A 21,043-nucleotide genomic window follows, 5' to 3' on the forward strand; every position below is an offset into this window, starting at 1 on the left:
CTCCGGAAAGGAAGGCCCCAAATCCTCGGCTTTGCCTATTGCCGGGGCTGGGGTCAAAGCGCTTAGCAGAGATGGTGCTCGGTTTCGGAGGGCTGGTTAGAGGCTCAAAGTTTTCAGACAGGCTCAAGAGTTGGACTGTGGTCGGGTGCTTCCAGGGTGTGGCATCGGCAAGTTTGCGGCGCTGGAAGCTCGTGGCAGGGAGAGTTTTTCTTCCTTCTACTGTCTGCGTGAGATGATGGGACTTTCGAGAGACTTTGAGACTTTTTTTTAACTGTGCCCATGGTCTGTTCTTTATCAAATTATGGTATTGCTTTGCACTGTTGTAACTATATGTTATAATTATGTGGTTTTTGTCAGTTTTTTTAGTCTTGGTTTGTCTTGTGTTTCTGTGATATCATTCTGGAGGAACATTGTATCATTTCTTAATGCATGCATTACTAAATGACAATAAAAGAGGACTGTGTGTCCTCATAATCTCATCTCTCTGGAAACAAGGAAAACAATGCTCTTCTGCTAGAGTGGTGAATCTGTGGAATTCGTTGCCACAGGCAGCTGTGGTGGCCAAGTCACTGGGTATATTTAATGAAGAGGTTGATAAATTCTTGATTGGTCAGGGCATGAAGGGATAAGGGGAGAAGGCTGGAGATCGGGACAGAGGGAGAAATGGATCGGCCATGATGAAATGGCGGAGTAGCCTCGATGAGCCAAATGGCCTAATTCTGCTCCTATATCTTATGGTCTTATTAACCATTCATTTTAGTTACAGTCATAGAACAGACCCTTCGGCCCATCTAGTTTGTGCCGAACCATTAATCTGCCCAGTCTAATGGACCTATGCCCAACTATAGTCCTCCAAAACCCTCCCATCCATGGACCTACCCAAATATCTCTCAAATGTTGAAATCAACCCTGCATCCACCACTTGTGCTGGGAGTTTGCCCCACACTCTCACTACCCACTGAACTGAATTGAATTAAATTGACTTTATTTCTTCCATTCTTCACATACATGAGTAAAAATCTTTACATTGCGTCTCTGTCTAAATGGGCAATTTACAGTAATTTGTAATAAATAGTATGTACAACAGGACAGTCAATATAGCTTAGAAATACAATTGTAATTAATCAGTCTGATGGCCTGGTGGAAGCAGCTGTCCCGGAGCCTGTTGGTCCTGGCTTTTATGCTGCAGTACCATTTCCCGGATGGTAGCAGCTGGAATAGTTTGTGGTTGGGGTAACTCGGGTCCCCAATGATCCTATTAAAGCACCCATCTCTGTAAATGTCCTGATAGTGGGAAGTTCACATCTAAAAATGCACTGAGCTGTCCACACCACTCTGCAGAATCCTGCGATTGAGGGAAGTATAGTTCCCATACCTGGCAGTAACCCCTATAGAAAGTCCTTAGGATTTGTGGACTCATGCCAAACTTCTTCAACCCTCAGGTGAAAGAGGTGCTTTTTTCGCCACACAGCTAGTATGTACAGACCATGTGAAATCCTCCGTGATGTGTATGAGGAGGAACGTAAAGCTATTCACCCTCTCAACCCCAGATCCATTGATGTCAATAGGGATTAGCCTGTCTCCAATCCTTCTGTAATCCACAACCAGATCCTTTGTTTTTGCGACATTGAGAGAGAGGTTGTTTTCTTGACACCACTGTGTCAGGGTGATGACTTCTTCTCTGTAGGCAGCCTCGTTATTATTTGAGATAAGGCCAATCAATATAGTGCCGTCAGCAAATTTAATTAGCAGATTGGAGTTGTGTGTGGTGATACAGTCATAGGTATACAAAGAGTAAAGGAAGGGGCTTAGGACACAACCCTGAGGGGCACCTGTGTTGAGGGTCAGAGGGGCAATGGTGAGAGAGCCCACACTTACCACTTCCTGGCGATCTGACAGGAAGTCCAGGATCCAGCTACTCAAGGCAGGGTCAAGGTCGAGGTCTCTGAGCTTCTTGTCAAACCTGAAGGGAATTATGGTGTGGAATGCTGAACTGCAGTCCAAGAACAGCATTCTCACATAAGCATTCTTCTTCTCCAGATGTGTAAGGACAGCGTGTAGAGCTGTGGCTAATGCGCTATCTGTCAATTGGTTGTATTGGTAGGCGAATTGTCGTGTGTCTAGTGTGGGTGGCAGCATGCTGCAGATGGGATCTTAACCAGCCTCTCAACGCATTTGCTTAATATTGAGGCAAGTGCGACAGGACGCCAGTCATTCAGACATGGTCTTTTTAGGTACAGGTACAATGGTGGATGTCTTGAAGCAAGAGGGCACTCTACCCTGGGGCAGGGAGAGATTAAAAATGTTTGTAAACACATCTGCCCGTTGTACACATCCTGAGTACCCGCCCTGGGAAGCTGTCCGGCCGAAATGCCTCCATACTTCCACCTCAGAGATGACAAAAGTGCAGGTTTCTTTGGCGGCTCTCCTCAGGAGCTCAGTGTTGGTGACATCGAACTGAGCGTAAAAAAAGATTTAGCTCATCTGGGAGAGGGGCAACCATGTTGGCAGCATCACCGCGCTTAGCTTTGAAGTCATCCTTAAAATCTTGGCGATTGTAGGGATGACTTACAGTGGATTGAAAAGCATGAACATATAGATATTAAGGAGGACATGCTGAAGCTTTTGGAAAGCATCAAGTTGGATCAGTCATCGGGACCGGACGAGATGTACCCCAGGTTACTGTGGGAGGCGAGGGAGGAGATCGTTGAGCCTCTGGCGATGATCTTTGCATCAACAATGGGGACGGGAGAGGTTCCGGAGGATTGGAAGGTTGTGGATGTTGTTCCCTTATTCAAGAAAGGGAGTAGAGACAGCCCAGGAAATTATAGACCAGTGAGTCTTACTTCAGTGGTTGGTAAGTTGATGATGATGATCCTGAGAGGCAGGATTTATGAACATTTGGAGAGGTATAGTATGATTCGGAATAGTCAGCATGGCTTTGTCAAAGGCAGGTGTTGTGCCTTACGAGCCTGGTTGAATTTTTTGAGGATGTGATGAAACAAATTGATGAAGAAAGAGCAGTAGATGTAGTGTATATGGATTTCAGCAAGGCATTTGATAAGCTACCCCATGCAAGGCTTATTGAGAAAGTAAGGAGGCATGGGGTCCAAGGAAACCTTGCTTTGTGGATCCAGAATTGGCTTGCCCACAGAAGGCAAAGAGTGGTTGTAGACAGGTCATATTCTGCATGGAGGTCAACACCAGTGGTGTACCTCAGGGATCTGTTCTGGGACCCCTACTCTTCGTGATTTTTATAAGTGACCTGGATGAAGGAAGTGGAGGGATGGATTAGTAAACTTGCTGATGACACAAAAATTGGGGGTGTTGTGGATAGTGTGGAGGGCTGTCAGAGGTTACAGCGAGACATTGATAGGATGCAAAACTGGGCTGAGAAGTGGCAGATGGAGATCAACCCAGGTAAGTGTGAAGTGGTTCATTTTGGTAGATCAAATACGATGGCAGAATATAGTATTAATGGTAAGACTCTCAGCAGTGTGGAGGATCAGAGAGATCTTGAGGTCGAGTCTATAGGACGCTCAAAGCTGATGTGCAGGTTGACTCTGTGGTTAAGAAGGCATACGGTGCATTGGCCTTCATCAATCGTGGGATTGAGTTTAGGAGCCAAGAGGTAATGCTGAAGCTATGTAGGACCCTGGTCAGACCCTACTTGGTGTACTGTGCTCAGTTCTGGTCGCCTCACTATAGGAAGGATGCAGATACCATAGAAGGGTGTAGAGGAGATTTACAAGGATGTTGCCTGGATTGGGGAGCATGCCTTATGAGAATGGATTGAGTGAACTCGGCCTTTTCTCCTTGGAGCAACGGAGGATGAGAAGTGACCTGACAGAGGTGTATAAAATGATGGTAGGCATTGATCATGTGGATAGTCAGAGGCTTTTTCCTAGGGCTGAAATGGCTATCACAAGAGGGCACAGTTTTAAGGTGCTTGGAATTAGGTACAGAGGAGATGTCAAGGGTAAGTTTCTTTTTACGCAGAGAGTGGTGAGTGCGTGGAATGGGCTGCCGGCAATGGTAGTGGAGGCGAATACGATTGGGTCGTTTAAGAGACTCCTGGATAGGTACATGAAGCTTAGAAAAATAGAGGGCAATGGGTAACCCTAGGTATTTTCTCAGGTAAGGACACGTACGGCACAGCTTTGTGGGCTGAATGGCCTGTATTGTGCTATAGGTTTTCTATGTTTCTATGTCTGTGACAGTGTGCAGGCCTTGCCATAAGCTGTGTGTGTTGTTGGTGGAGAGTTATTTCTGGATTTTCTCACTGTATTGTCATTCCACTGCCTTGATGACTTCGTGAAAATCGTAGCTGCATTTCTTGAGTTCTTGTTGGTTACTGGCAATGTAAGCTCTGCCTTGCGCAGTAAGTGCTGCTCGCACGGAACTGTTGATCCAGTGTTTCCGGTTTCTGGGGGACAATATCCTCGATGCGCTTCCGGATGAAGCTCGTCACCCCATCCGTGAACTCAAGGACATCCTCATCATGAAAGACGTTCCAGTTGCCGTCATCAAAGCAGTCCTGCAGCATGGAGACCGATTGGTCGGACCAACAGTGGACAGTTTTAACTATGGCCACCTCTTGTTTCAGCTTCTGCCTGTACATTGGCAGAAGCAAGATGGAGGAGTGATCCAACTTTCCAAAAGGCAGACGGAGGAGCACTTTGTAAACGCTGCGGAAGGGAGAGAGTGGCAGTGGTCCAGTATGCTGTCTCCATGAGTCCTCACTTGGAAGTGTTGACAAAACTTCGGAGAGATCTTAGACTCTATTAAAATCTCCGGTGACGATGAAGGCAGCCTCTGGGTGTCCAGTCTCCAGAGTGCTGATGGTCTCAAACAGTTCCTTGAGAGCCAGATCAGTATCAGCCTGCAGAGGAATATACACGGCTGTGATAGTAACAGCCGTGAACTCCCTAGGCAGCCAGAAAGATCTACACAGCAGCACAAGGCACTCCAGATCCGGGAAACAAAAGGATTTGAGGATATGCACATTCTGGGGGCCATACAAAGCATAATTGACCATGAAGCATACCCCACCTCCTCTACTCTTCCCAGAGAGGCTTTTTGACTTGTCTGCCCGGAACAGGGAGAACTCAGGACTCGGTGTTGTGATCCGGTATCTCATCCGTCAGCCAGGTCTCCACAAAGCACAAAACATTACATTCCTTTGTTTCCCATTGGCAGAAGATTCTGGTTTTCAGTTCACACAACTTGTTCTCCAGGGACTGAAGTATGCTAGGGAGCGGCGGCCAATTAGCACGCCATATTAACCTCACCAGGATGCCGGCCTTTCTCCCTCGCCTCCTACACCGCTTCTGAGGTAGCAGCGGGATAATAAATGGGTCTTCCGTGGATCTCATAAGCAGGGGTTCCCAGTGTAGAAAAGGTAAATGCTCCCCCTTAGGTTCCCCTTAAATATTTCATCTTTCACATTGAACCCACGACATCTAGTTCTGGGTTTCCAGAGTACAAAGATACATAAAGGCAAGGAAGGTACAAAAAGATTGACAAAAATGATAGCAAAGCTGAGGAGACAAACATTAAACAGGCTGTTTATTCCCTCTCACCAAAATGAGAGCAAAAGCAAAGGTGTGACTTAAGAGCGAACTAAAGCTATGAAGCAATTTAATAGAGTTTGATTCCATTTGACTAGGGGATGAAGGAAGGGGTAAAAAGAGCCTAAATAGACAAAAAAAAATCACTAACAACTCCAAAGACAAATTCAGGAAAAAGACTTTTACCTAAAGAATGGGAAGAATGCAGGGCTTACAACCACATGAATTGATTGAAGTGAACCGCATATAATCTAGTTAAACACAGATAAGACAAAGGAAAATAAAGTTATGATGATAAAGTTCATAGAGGGGTGGGAGAAAGTTCAACCAGAACAAAAGCACTAGTTCAGACCAGAAGAATCAGGCGTATCCTTCTCCAATTCTGCACATTCAAAAAAACATGTACCCCTCATGATTCCATACAGCTAAAAAGAACTCCAAGATTGTTTTTTGCATTGACATCGTTTATGACCTGTGATAATCCCTATAGTGTGGTATACTTAGGCTTGTCAAAAGATCTTAGCCATGGCACAGTAATGTATTAGTTAGCACAACACTTTACAGTACCAGCGACCCAGTTTCAATTCCCACCACTGCTTGTAAGGAGTTTATACATTCTCCCCGTGACCGGGTGGGTTTCTCCAGGTGCTCTGGTTTCCTCCCACAGTCCAAAGACCTATGGGTTAGTAAGTTATTTGGCCACATGGGGTTTAATGGGGCTGGAAGATCCTGCTACCGTGCTATACCTCTAAATAAAATATTCCATTAAGGTTCAGGCATCTACAGTTCTGGAGGCAGTAAATACAATTATTTACAAACATAACCATGATTTCCACACGTGCATTGCCCTAATTTATACCACAATATTGGCAGCAAGGGGTCCTTAAAACTGCTAAACTGCAAGCTCGGCAAGGATGATAACACAGAACTAAAATGAACTATGGAAAGGGAGAGACCATTGTAACATATTTCAGATAAATTTCTCTTAGTTTCTGCTGCAGCTGGACCATGCTTAAAAAGACTCATTACTTACTGAAAGGGAGTGAATTATAGTCAAACTACTACAAATGTCTTTTTAAGCTCACCAAACCATTGTCAGATTGTTAATAATTAATTTATCGAAATGATGTTCTCAACTATTAGTTAATTAAAATGTTCAAGCTGGAATAAAAACAGAGACTAATTTGATCACCAAATTCATTTATTTTTGTTAAATTCATATAAACCCGACATCTGCCTCAGATGCACATAAACTCACTTCACAGGTAAGTCAGCTTCAGGCTTGCTTTGCAGAAGGTAGTTTTGTTGAATTTGAAAACCACTTTCAAGTGACATCACTCCAACGGAGACCTCAGCTGTTGTGACCCTGAAGGGCTTCGGCCATGAATAACTTGCCCATGCTCTGTGATGTGAACTCCTTGATCTGCTGGCAATAGGCATTGATTTGACCTGTAAAGTTTTGAGAAGAAAGGGGAAAAACTATTGAGAACTTGGTCATCAAAAATGGAATTAAAAAGGACTATTACAATACTGTGCAAAAGCTTTAAGTGCATATATATATATAGGGTGCCTAAGGTGCACATTTATAAGGTGCATATATATATAGGATGCCTAAGGTGCACATTTATAAGGTGTATATATATATATATATATATAGGGTGCCTAAGGTGCACATTTATAAGGTGCATATATATATATATAGGGTGCCTAAGGTGCACATTTATAAGGTGCATATATATATAGGGTGCCTAAGGTGCACATTTATAAGGTGCATATATATATAGGGTGCCTAAGGTGCACATTTATAAGGTGCATATATATAGGGTGCCTAAGGTGCACATTTATAAGGTGCATATCTATAGGGTGCCTAAGGTGCATATCTATAGGGTGCCCAAGGTGCACATTTATAAGGTGCATATATATATAGGGTGCCTAAGGTGCACATTTATAAGGTGCATATAAATAGGGTGCCTAAGACTCTTGCACAGTACTTAGTAATTTTATGTATTGCTCTGTACTGCTGATGCATGAAAAAAAAACAGAAATTTCATGACATATATGAGTGATGATAAATCTGATTCTGATAAGAGTCTCTGTTGTAGACTGAGAGTGGGAAGGGGACAAGGAGAGGGGAATGATTCATGGTGGGAAAAGGAGAAGGGAGAGGGGAGGGAGCAGGAAGCATCAGGGAGACATTCTGTAATGATCAGTAAGCCAATTGTTTGGAATCAAGTGACCTTGCCTGGTGTCCTAGGGCTGGGTGTGTCTGAACCCATACCACACTGCCCTGGCACTCCTCCTCTGCCACCTGTCCTACACCCATCCTGCGGCGTTCCACCCTCGCCATTCCCAACATCCTTTGCTCCTGCCAGACTTACAATCTCACTCTTTACTCTACATTGACAAATACTGTACTGTACAAAAGTCTTAGGCATCCTGGCTATATGTGCCTAAGACCTTTGCACAGTACTCGATATACCCCATAGAAAAACACAATTTTCTTTGGTCAGCATTTAATACACTCATTTCATTTTGTGTATTTTTTTTTTGTTTTAAAGTGCTTGCATGCAATCTAACCAAACATTATGGGATACAGTACAAACCCTTTTGTTTAATCATAGTAGTAGCCACATCCGTATGCGATCAACATCAAGGCTTTTTTTTTATAACTTCTTCTTAAAAGCTGCTTTTTGAAAACTAACAATTTTCTCTACAATTCCATGCTAATGTAACCACAAGATGTTATGGCTGCAGAAGACGCTGTATCAAATGAGTAACATTCTACTGTTTATCCATCGTGTGATAAGTTCTTGGCGAAGACCATGCCAAGTGTTGATGCTCATTTACAAAAAGACTCCAAAGTCCAATTTAATGAGCTAAAATTTGGACTTCAATCACAATGGCCTTTACTGGTCAAATTTCACTATTTATTCAAGATTCAAGATTGTTTAATGTCACTTCAAGTACACAAGTATAAAAGAGAACAAAGTAATTGTTACTCTGGATCGGATGCAGCCCAAAAAAAATTAGACAAGGAACACAATTCTAGAAGTCCACAAAATATGTAAGACAGGGATTCCCAAGCTGGGGTCCATGCAACCCTTGTTTAATGGCATTAGTCCATGACATTAAAAAGGTTGGGAGCCCCTGTTATACAGTAATGATAATGCCTTCCCCCTCCTTTCTAGAATGCTGCTGTATGACAGAAATAAAAAGGAAGCCATGTCCATTAATTTGAGAAGTAACCAATATTGATGGCACTTGCTAAGATCCAGTTTTGGTCACACTTAAAATATAGAAGAGTACAGCACAGTACGATGCTGTGCCAACCTTTTAACCTACTCCAAGATCAATCTAACCCTTCCCTTCCACATAGCCCACCATTTTTCTTTTTTCCATATGCCTATCTAAGAGTCTCTTAAATGTCCCTAATGTATCTGCTTCTACCATTACCGCATTCCATGAACCCACCACTTCTGATATGCCCCCTATAATTTTCTCCAATCACCTTTAAATTATGTCCGCTCATACTAGCCATTTCCGTTATGGAAAAAAGTCTCTGGCTGTCCACTCAATAAATTCCTTTTATCATCTTGTACACCTCTATCAAGTCACCTCTCATTCTCCTTCATTCCAAAGAGAAAAGTCCTAGCTCATTCAACCCATCCTCAAAAGACTTCAATGTAAGCAGCAATCTGGTAAATCTCCTCTGCACCTTCTTTAAAGCTTCTACATCCTTCCTATAATGAGGTGACCAGAAATGAACACAATACTCCAAAGCACTGTTTTACAGAGCTTTGATATTACCCCACAGCTTTTGAACTCAATCCCAAGATTAATGAAGGCCAACACACCATACGCCATCTTAACCATCAGGTGGGATCTGCACGGAACTTTGAGGGATCTGTGAACGGGGACTCCAAGATCCCTCTGCTCCTCCACAGTGCTAAGAATCCTGCCATTAATCTTGTATTCTTGCTTAGAGATGAAGTGGATATTCCACATCTCTTCTTAACCATGGTTCCCCTCAACCTACCAATGGAACAAACCTATCCAGAACCCTATGCAATGACCAGGGAATGGGGGAAAGAGGAGGGAGAAGATCAGGAAATGGGGGGGGGGGGCGGGGAAGAAGAGGAGGGAAAAGATAAGGGTATGGTTATGTTATCCTTCATGATGCCTTGCTCACCTTACATTTTTGGGATCCAGCTGTTGGAAACCACTGCCTTTTTTATAATACTTTTTAATAAGATTTGTACTTTTAACAAACTCATGTATTTTTCACACTCACTGGCAGAAAGCGGTATAGCAGGTAAACCTTTTTCATTAGCCAAGTATATTAGCACATTACCTACATAGTATAATTGTTTTAATTATGTACCTTATTAACTAATTTATCTCTATCTATAGAATGTTCTTTATTTTATCTATAAAAGTGATAGATTTTTCAGAAGCATCATCTATATTCTTTTGTCTGACACCTCAGTGCCATTTCTCAGATCTTTATTTAGTTTGCTTAGTATGTTTGTTTGCACTTTAAAATAAACTGAAATCAAAACTGCTCACCATTTCTGACTCCTGGGACAAGCCTAAAGATCAGAAATTAAACCGAGATCCAACACAGCTAATAAAATCTTCTTAAACAATTTAAAGCAGAACTCATCATAAATGTAATGGTTTTAAGAGAAAAATCATTTGCAAGTTATCAAATAATTCCTTTCCTACAACTTCATTATTTAGAGAAAGTATAATTATAATAACGTTTTCCCCTTACTTAGAACCAAGTTCTCACATCCTTAAGTTATTTTTTTTTTCCTTTACACACTCCAGTTTGAAATGGGGTGGTAATATTGAAGGAATACTGGTACAACAAAACAAACTTTGGAAAGAAAACTAGATCAGATTATTATTATTATTCAGTCCTGCTGAAGGGTCTTGGCCTGAAACGTTGACAATACTCTTTTTCATAGATGCAGCCCAGCCTGCTGAGTTCTTCCAGCATTTGTGTGTGTTGCTTGGATTTCCAGCATCTGCAGAGTTTCTCTTGTTTCAGATTATTATTTAAATGGCGAACGATTGCAGCATGCTGCTGTGCGGAAAAACTTTGGAGTGCTTATGCACAAATTGCAAAAGGTTGATTTGTAGGTGCAACAGTTTATCAAGAAGGCAAATGGAATGCTGGCCTTCACTGCTAGAGGGATTGGATTTAAGAGCAGGGAAGTTATGCTACAACTCCGGAGTATTAGTGAGGCCACACCTGGAGTACTGTGTGCAATTCTGGTCTCCTTACAGATATACTGGCTTTGGAGGTGGTACCATGGAGGTTCATTAAAGAGATGAGGGAGTTAGGCTACGAGGAGATATTGAGTTGCACGGGACTATACTTGCTGGAATTCAGAAGAATGGGGAAGGGACCATAGTCATAGAAAAGTACAGCACAAAAACAGCCAATCGCCCACCTAGAAGCATTTAAACTGCCTACTGCCATTGACCTGCACCCAAACCATAGTCCTCCATACCCGTACCATCCATTTACCTACCCAAACTTCTCTTAAAACATTGAAATTGAGCTCACATGGACCACTAGTGCTCGCAGTTCATTCCACACTCACGACCCTCTGAATGAAAACCTTTCCCCTCATGCTCTCCTTAAACATTTCACCTTTCACTCTTAACTCATGTTCTCTAGTTGTAGTCCCACCCAACCTCAGTGGAAAATTCCTGCTTGCATTTACCCTACCTATACCCCTCATAATTTTGTATAGCTGTATCAAAACTTCCCTTAACCTTCCATATTCCACGGAAAAAACTCCTAACCTATTATAATTTTTCCTTATAACTCAGGTCCTCCAGTCCCAGCAGCATCCTTGTAAATTTTCTCTGTAGAAATATATTAATTATGAAAGAGATAGATAAGATAGGGGCAAGGAAATTGCTTCCACTGGAAAGTGAGACTAGAACTATGAAACATTGCTTCAGATTCAGGGGAATAGATTCAGGATGGGGTGAAAATACTTTTCGCAGAGAACAGTGAGCCTGTGGAATTCTTTGCCTCGGGAAACAGTAGAGGGCTTGTCGTGGGTGTAGGGGATCCTTAATGATGGATACTGCCTTCATGAGACATCGTCTTACAGGAAATTGTTATATTGTCTCACAGGAAAAGAAAGACTTCTATGGTTGAGCAAAAGTTGCAACATGAAGTTGAGAAAATTAGAAAAAATAAGGATGCTGCTATTTCTTCTGTGCTGCAGCTGAAAATAGTTATTATAAAGTAGGTCTTAGACAACTACCCATGTTTTCTTTTACCACTCACTTGTCACAATACAGCAAACTAGAGAAACACTGATGAGTTCCTCATTTTTGATCAAACTTTAACAACAAAAATAAACCTAATCTTAATGCTTCAAATAGCACTTAAAAACTACTGCTATCAGCTATGTCAAGATATGATTTGTTCCAGTTGTACTGCTGTTAAACAGCTAAATGTAATGCTTTTAAATAAAGAGACTACTCCTACACTCTATTTTTGGATGCTTGGTCTTAAGGCAAAGCCACAGGACACCAAATGAAAATCTCCTTTCCTTTCCACCACTAAGGATTGCAAGAGAAATAATTTTGAACCGAATTTATACAGCACACACACTAACCCAGTCTATAGCATAAAACTTGCACCAATTAGACCATAAGACAAAGGAGCAGAATTAGGCCATTCAGCCCATCAAATCTGCACCACCATTCTAACAAGGCAAATTTATTATCCCCTTCAACCCCATTCTCCCATTGCCTCCCCGAAACCCTTGACACACTTTCTATTTAGGATCCTATCAACCTCTGCTTTAAATATACCAATGACTTGGCCTCCACAGTCAACTGTAGCAGTGAATTCCACAGATTCACCACCCTATGGCTGAAGAAATTCCTCCTCATCTCTGTCCTAAAGGGATGTCCTTGTATTCTGAGGCTCTGCCCTCTGGTCCTAGGCTCCCTCTCTGTAGTGTAATTATAATTCTCTACAAACTGGCGTTGGTCCAGCTTATGCTGAATTTAAGATTGTTGCATATAATCACTCTCTGTGAGCCGCGTATGATTAATGGTACACAAAGCCGGTTCTCAGCTTAAATCTGCCAGCCCAAGTGGTGGATGCAGGTTCGATTTCAACATCTAAGAGAAGTTTGGATTAAGTACATGGATGACAGGGGTATGCAGGGCTATGGTTTAGGTGCTGGTCGAAGGGACTGGGCAAAATAATAGTTCGGAATGGACTAGATGGGCAGGGACTCGTTTCTGTGCTGCTGTGCTCTATGACACCTGTTAATGTTACAAGACTATTTTGAAAGCTTTTAAATATTTTTGATAATCAGATATTTAAAGCTGATTAAAAGTGAAGTAAATGATTTCAAAATTTAAATTATTAAAAAAATAGAAAACATAAATCAGGTTAATTTTAAACTAAACATAGAAATAATTAAAATATTAAAATGAAGTAGAATAGTTTAAAATAATTCAGAGGCGTAGAATAACCATCAAAAAGGTTTTCTGCTGTGACTCAACATAGATCTTGAATGGTGCATCCCCAGTGTAATGCTGAGGAATTCCCACAAGACTGTGCTTCTCCATTGGACTTCAGCTGGAGTTCATCAAAGATGTACAGTGACAGTTTCAATACCATATATCATTCAGTTATCCCTAGACTCTGTGTGCATAAATAAATTCAAAGTTAATTCTGTTTGAACAGGCGGACATCAGCAGTTACCATAGAAACTACTGGCCACAGTTACAAAGTAGCGTAGCGTCAAGTAACACTTTACAGTGCCCGTGATAACTGATCGGGGTTCAACTCTGTAAGGAGTTTGCATGTTCTTCTCATGTCCATGCAAGTATCCTATGAATGATCCCGTTTCCTCCCACATTCCAAACAACATTTATAGAAGTTAGGGTTAGTAAAGTTGTGGACATGCTATGTTGGCACTGAAAGCGTGGTGAAATTGCAGGCACATTCTCAGACTGTGCTGGTCATTAATGAAATTAATTTCACTGCATGCTTTGATGTTCGTGGGAAAAAATAAGGCTAATCTTTAATCTTAAAAAAATCTAATCAAGTTTTGGACCATTAACATATCGATTTCATTCAGAAAGATTAACTGGAGGAATGTGAAACAAGGGTGCTCTACAGAAACAAAAATCAAGATACTGGAGGGAAACCCTAGGGAGAACAGATGATCAGCATTTTGTACAAAGTACTTTCTCGGAACCTCTTGAGCTTGGGGTGAATACAAAAGGTTCACTGTGGACCTAACTGTACTACTTTTGACATGGAATTGTTTAATATTCTGCTTGCTCTTTTCCTTCCCTTATAAATCTCTAACCTGCAACAAGCAGCGTTTCAAGTCTTGGTGGCGGTTGCGGTGGTTTGAATAACTTGTTGGGATCTTCTTCTGGCAAGGGTGCCTCTCCTCTGCTTTGTCGTTGGCTATTTTCCAGCTGGCGTCTGTGAAGATACTGCAAGAAAAATAAAGCATGTTCTCAATTCAAGGATTTCAGATAACTGTATTGGATAATCCCTTTTATCTTTTGCATGGTAGGGATGGGAATTATAGAGGGAGGAAAAACATTCATTATCACCTCTCCACGTTTTTATCCAAAAGGAAACTTGGATGAGCCTGGGGTTTGTTAATGAGACGAACAGTGGAACTCATTTTGCTCATCACTTAATGGCGGAAATGTGACAGCAATTTGAGAAAGTGTGTGCAGAGTTAAACACCAAAATCTATGTTTTGTCAGGGACAATCCCCATAACTTCTTCAACAGGATTTGAAAGCCTTTTCTTGTGTAATTAGCAGAATCCAGCTAACTAATGAGAAATTCAACTGTTTTCACACTATTTTTGATTTATAATAGACCTAAAAAATAGAAATAGAACTGAGTTTCTAAATGGCTCACAATGATAGACCCAACCACTTTGTATGTATATGTACTGGACTTTAAATGAGTATAATTCCCACAGATTGTTTTCAGTATTCTATAGATTTTAATATTTAAAAAGTGAAAAGGATTATTTTAGCTTCTTTTTTGTGTTCACCCTCTGTAAAATATTGTATTTAGTCAAAAATGTGCACTTATTTATTAATAGATCATGCATTAGTTATATAGTACTGATCTCCAAAAGTAGACAGTTTACAGATTACAGTGAATTTCAAAAATTACAATGTGCTGTGTGACTAGGTGCATTGAGTTTTGCATGTGGTTAAGTGTACCCAGATACACATACTTAAGCCATTTCATATATCAGATCGCAAGTGGCTTTACAAACTACCTTCATTTCATTCAATCTGTGCAATCTTTCTTTGCATAGTAAGACAAAAGTTAGTACTTCTTGCACTCTATTTTACTCTTGAAGGGTCTTGGCCCAAAATGCCGACCCTTCATTCCTCTCCGTAGATACTGCCCGAGCTACTGAGTTCCTCCAGCATTTTGCATGTATTACTCTGGATTTCCAACATCTGCAGAATCTCTTGTGTTTATGCCTTTTTATTTCTGGTATTTCTGTAAGAATTTTTCAATCGGCTGTCCACGTGATGACATAACTGGACACCGTCAATCCACGTGCAGTAAAGAAATGCTTACTATAAAGGCTTCAAGGTCAGCAAAGAGCACAACATTGTTGCAGATGTTAAAATCAAAATCAACATGCCTGATTAGTACCTCCCCCCACCATTGACAAATTATGAAGTCCAACTGTGTGAATTAAACTATAAGATCACAGGAGCAGAATGAGACTATTCGGCCCATCAAGTCTGCACCCCTATTCCATCATGGATCATTTATTATTTCTCTCAACCTCATTCTCCTGCCTTCTGCTCATAACTTTTAACACCTTTACTAATCAAGAACCTATCACCTCTGCTTTAAATATACCTAAAGACTTGGCCTTTACAGCGTCTGCGGCATTGAATTCCACAAGTTCATCACCCTCTGGCTAAAGAAGAAGATCCTCCACATCTCTATTCTAAAGGGATGTCCTTCTATTCTGAGGCCATGCACTCTGGTCCTAGACTCTCCCACTACTGGAAGCATCCTCTCCACCCCCACTCTGCCTGGGCATTTCAATATTCAGTAGGTTTCAATGAGATTGCCCCTCACTGTTCTAAAGGATCACTGTTAATAGATCCTAGATTGGTCAAATGGCACTGATCTACTCCAAAAGTAGACAAGTTGTTCCCATAGCACAGTGCATTTCAAAAACTGCTACAATATGCTGTGCGACTTGGGATCTAAAGTTTGGAGTGCTGAGCTTGTGTTGAACCTAGCAAATGGTTAAATGTACCCAAATGCCCATACTTAAAGCCATTTCATACAAGACCATAAGACTTAGGATCAGAATCAGACTATCCAGACCATCTAGTCTGCTGTGCCATTCCATCATAGCTGATTTATTATCCTTCTCAGTCCAGAGCCATCAAACACCCCTCATATGTTAATCCTTTCATTCCAGAGATTACTCTCATCAACCTCCTCTGGATCCTCTCCAATGCCATCTCAGATACTAAATGACTTAACAGACTAACTGCTTTTCATTCAATCTGTGTTTGCAAAGTAATACAAAAATTAAGTAAACTATGCACTCTATTTTAATGAGTTACTGCCAGCCTTGACTTAATTGACTCCCCTCCTGAATCAAGCAGGAGCCAGCCAAAATAGCAATTTGTTTAAAAATCTTACTTTCATTGTGTAGTTCTCTCTGTTTCTTACTTTAATGCTCTTAAGGGGCGGGTCAAGGCCCAGACAATCTATGCTGTGTGCACATTACATGGAATAACAACATAATTGGCTTTAGATACTTACAGTGACAAGCTAACTAATTGACCATCTCCAACATCTAAACTGTAACCATCTGGTAATTATTTTAAAATGTGGAAATGCCTTTTAGCTCTACAAATCATCCAAGTATCATACTTCTCCAACCCCTTTCTGTGAAGCAATGGTTAAAAGATAGCAAATGTGCCTTCTGACAATAAATAAACTTCTATGGATTTACAAAAATTTAAATGAAAAACCTCACTGCTTGCACTATATAATGAGTGCATTACAAAAATAAACCTATGAATTACTGAGTTTAAATTTAGAAGGGAAAAATACTAGAAAGTTTAAAATGGTTTTTATTTCTAATTTGTAATGCACGATTTTTAAAAACTCTGAAAGGTTACCAGTGCAAATAAAGTATGGTTGTATTAAGTTAACACACAGGGACTAAGTTCATAAATGTGTATCTAAAGATGCAAAAAAATTCATAGATTCAACACAGACAACTTTCAGATGGTTGCCAAATACCTGGGCTTTGACTCAGCAAATGAAGGGAAACTGACCTTTCCCTGAGGGAAGAAAGGAAGCTAACACAGCATTCTGTGCCGAAAAAGAGCAGCAATAAAAATGAGAAAAGAAAAATATTCATTTTTCGTGATTCATTTTAAACAGTTTAGAATAACCGCCATGACATCATCATTGGGCAGCTTCTAAGTGTGTGCCTCCCACAGTCTGTAGTGAGTGATAGCAGAATGATGGTATAGATTCTAAATTTTGCCATTGCAAGAGATTTGATTTGACTTACTTGTTGTTTTTGCTGCTGCTGCTTAGTTACATTCCTCATGTAAGTATTATATTTAATGATATCTTGGCTCATTTCATCCACTCTGTCCATTAAAAGCTGGAGGTTCTTCTCTAGATGATTTCTGTTAAGACACAAGCATCAAAGGTTTCATTTACCACACAAAATATGTTCTTTTACTCCAAATTTTAAAACAATCATATAGATACCTCAATAGCCTACAAGTATGTTAGTTCCAGTGAAGATAAGTTACAACTGCTGGATCCTTATACTTTTGTGATCTAAAGGATCTTCAGAAATCAGGAATGAGGCACAATATTTATTTTTTATTGACAAAAGATTCAGCAGATGCTGGAAATCCAAAGTAATACACACAAAATGCTAGATGAACTCAGCAGATCAGACAGCATCTATGCAGAAGCTTAAAAAATTGACTTTTCAGGCCAAAACCTTTCATCACATGTCCTGATGAATGGTCTTGGCCTGAAACATTTACTGTTTACTTCTCTCCACAGATGCTAGGTGACCAACCCAGTTCCTCTGGTATTTCACAAACACGAGAAAACCTTCAGATGCATCTGATTGTTTTATTAACTATTACAACAACAGAACATGTACAAGAGAGAGGTGCTGAGAGAACAAAGAAAAAGAAAAAAATAGTCGTGGTCATCTCACATTCAGACTAGAGATAACAAAATTGCAGTAATAGCAATTAACCGAACGTATAACCAAGTGCGGTGACACCTGCTACAGAAACTTTCTACAAAATACAGAAGCAACTCTACTGTAATTACTGGAAAATTCACTGAACAACTATATATATAGGTGACTACAGTATTGTGCAGAAGTACATATATAGATAGGGTACCTTAAGACTTTTGTACAGCACTGTAGTTATTTTAATGTATTACACTGTTCTGCTGCCGCAAAAAATATACAAATTTCATGACATGTGAGTGATGATAAACCTGATTCTGATATGGGTCTCTATTGTCCACTTGCACTACCCCAGGGCCCTAGCAGTCCCCTGCCACCTGTCGCACACCCCTCCCCCCCGTGCTCGACCCTCGCCATTCCCAACAACTTTGCTCCCGTCAATATTACAAACTCGCTCTCCACTCCACATTGACAAATACAGTACTGTGCAAAAATCTTTGGCACCCTAGCTATATAAATGTGCCTAAGACTTTTGCACGGAACTACATATAAAAATACAAGAAAGGTAACAACGTTAATTAAAGATAACAGAGATAATCAAGAATAGTCAACATTCTACCACCAGCTTGAGTTCTAATAATTATATACCTGGAATCCCAATCAACTACTTTGGTTACAATACCAAATGGACTAGAAAGCAAAGCTTGTGGTATTTTAGCCCTGATGGAAAATCTACATCAGTACTGACTAGCACCTGGCCAGACATCCTGCCAAAAACCTCAAGGATTGAAGACTAGATATCCTGATCTTCCAGCCCTTCTCAGCTACATCAGCTGGAGAAGCCAGACAATACAAACTGCATTTGGTTGCCAAGGAATACGACTGCCATGTACAATTCACATATACAATGTGCAATTTTCATTAAACATGATTATGATTTCAAACGGTCATTGCTGTAAAGTGTGCAAGAGGGCAGGCAGTTTAAACCTATACAATCTGAAAAAGACGAGAAAATCTGCTGATGCTGGAAATTCAAAGCACACATACAAAATGCTGGAGGAGATTAGCTGGTCAGGCATAATCTATGGAAACCTATGGACTGGAAAGGAAGGGGGGAAATCAGAGGAAGAAGGTGGGGGGGGGGAGAAGGAAGAATTACAAGGTGATTCCACCCCTCCAATTCTCCTAGTATTACCTGTCACCTACCACCTTGTACTTCTTCCTCCCCCACACCACCTTACTCTGACTTCCAGCAACACACACAAAATGCTGGTGAACGCAGCAGGCCAGACAGCATCCATAGGAAGAAGCACAGTTGACGTTTCAGGCCGAGACCCTTCGTCAGGACTAACTGAAAGAAGAGATAGTAAGAGATTTTAAAGTTGGAGGGGGAGGGGGAGATCCAAAATGATAGGAGAAGACAGGAGGGGGAGGGATGGAGCCAAGAGCTGGAAAGTTGATTGGCAAAAGGGATACAAGGCTGGAGAAGGAAGAGGATCATGGGACGGGAGGCCAAGGGAGAAAGAAAGAGAGGGGAGCACCAGAGGAAGATGGAGAGCAGGCAAGGAGTTATTATGAGAGGGACAGAGAGAGAGAGAGAGAGAGAAAGAAAAAATAAAAAACAAATAAGTAAATAAGGGATGGGGTAAGAACGGGAGGAGAGGCATTAACGGAAGTTAGAGAAGTCAATGTTCATGCCATCAGAGGTTGGAGGCTACCCAGACAGAATATAAGGTGTTGTTCCTCCAACCTGAGTGTAGCTCCATCCTGAGAGGAGAGGAGGCCATGGATAGACATGTCAGAATGGGAATGGGATGTGGAATTAAAATGTGTGGCCACTGGGAGATCCTGCTTTCTCTGACGGACAGAGCGTAGGTGTTCAGCGAAACGGTCTCCCAGTCTGCATCGGGTTTTACAAATATATAAAGGATGTTCAATCCCTTCCCAACTATGTTCATGACATTTCTTATGCTCTGGATTTTTTCGATGATTTTAAGTTCCCTGGCCCCCACCGCTTTATTTTCACCATGGATGTCCAGTCCCTATATACCTCCATCCCCCGCCATGAAGGTCTCAAAGCTCTCGCTTCTTTTTGGATTCCAGACCTAACCAGTTCCCCTCTACCACCACTCTCTTCCGTCTAGCGGAATTAGTCCTTACTCTTAATAATATCTCCTTTGGCTCCACCCACTTCCTCCAAACTAAAGGTGTAACCATGGGCACCCTTATGGGTCCTAGCTATGCTTGCCTTTTTGTTGGGTTTGTGGAACAAACTATGTTCTGTACCTATTCTGGTATCTGTCCCCCACTTTTTCTTCGCTACATCGGCATCTGCATTGGCGCTGCTTCCTGCACGCATGCTGAGCTCGTTGACTTTATTAACTTTGCCTCCAACTTTCACCCTGCCCTCAAGTTTACCTGGTCCATTTCCGACACCTCCCTCCCCTTTCTAGATCTTTCTGTCTATATCACTGGAGACAGCTCAGCTACTGATGTCTACGATAAGCCTACTGACTCTCACAGCTACTTGGACTATTCCTCTTCCCACCCTGTCTCTTGCAAAAATGCCATCCCCTTCTTGCAATTCCTCCGTCTCCGCCGCATCTGCTCTCAGGATGAGGCCTTTCATTCCAGGACAAAGGAGATGTCTTCCTTTTTTAAAGAGAGGGGCTTCCCTTCCTCCACCATCAACTCTGCTCTCGAATACATCTCCCCCCATTTCACGCACATCTGCTCTCACACCATCCTCCCGCCACCCCACTAGGAATAGGGTTCCTCTTGTCCTCACCTACCATCCCACCAGCCTCCGGGTCCAACATATAATTCTCCGTAACTTCCACCACCTCCAACGGGATCCCACCACTAAGCACATCTTTCCCTCTCCCCCATTTCTGCTTTCCGCAGAGATCGCTCCCTACGCAACTCCCTTGTCCATTCGTCCCCCCATCCCTTCCCACCAATCTCCCTCCCAGCACTTATCCTTGCAAGCAGAACAAGTGCTACACATGCACTTACACTTCCTCCCTCACCACCATTCAGGGCCCCAGACAGTCCTTCCAGGTGAGGCGACACTTCACCTGTGAGTCGGCTGGGGTGATATACTGTGTCCGGTGCTCCCGGTGCGGCCTTCTATATATTGGCGAAACCTGATGCAGGCTGGGAGACCGTTTCGCTGAACACCTACGCTCTGTCTGCCAGAGGAAGCAGGATCTCC

At 41.7% G+C, this 21,043-nt stretch overlaps 1 protein-coding gene across 1 annotated transcript in view; it reads right to left on the reverse strand.

Moving 5' to 3' along the window:
- Nucleotides 1-6,753: 6,753 nt before the first annotated feature.
- The window catches only part of eif3hb (eukaryotic translation initiation factor 3, subunit H, b), a 152,233-nt gene continuing 137,943 nt past the window's right edge, over nucleotides 6,754-21,043 (reverse strand). The window contains exons 6-8 of the mRNA XM_063042269.1: nucleotides 17,176-17,296; nucleotides 13,937-14,069; nucleotides 6,754-7,019 (exon numbers count right to left, since the gene is read on the reverse strand). Of these exons, the coding sequence (XP_062898339.1) occupies nucleotides 6,922-7,019; nucleotides 13,937-14,069; nucleotides 17,176-17,296 (352 nt within the window). The 3' untranslated portion in view covers nucleotides 6,754-6,921. The remainder of the gene's footprint in view (nucleotides 7,020-13,936; nucleotides 14,070-17,175; nucleotides 17,297-21,043) is intronic.

Source organism: Mobula hypostoma, chromosome 1, assembly GCF_963921235.1.
Source record: "Mobula hypostoma chromosome 1, sMobHyp1.1, whole genome shotgun sequence".
NCBI classification, from domain to species: Eukaryota; Metazoa; Chordata; class Chondrichthyes; order Myliobatiformes; family Myliobatidae; genus Mobula; species Mobula hypostoma.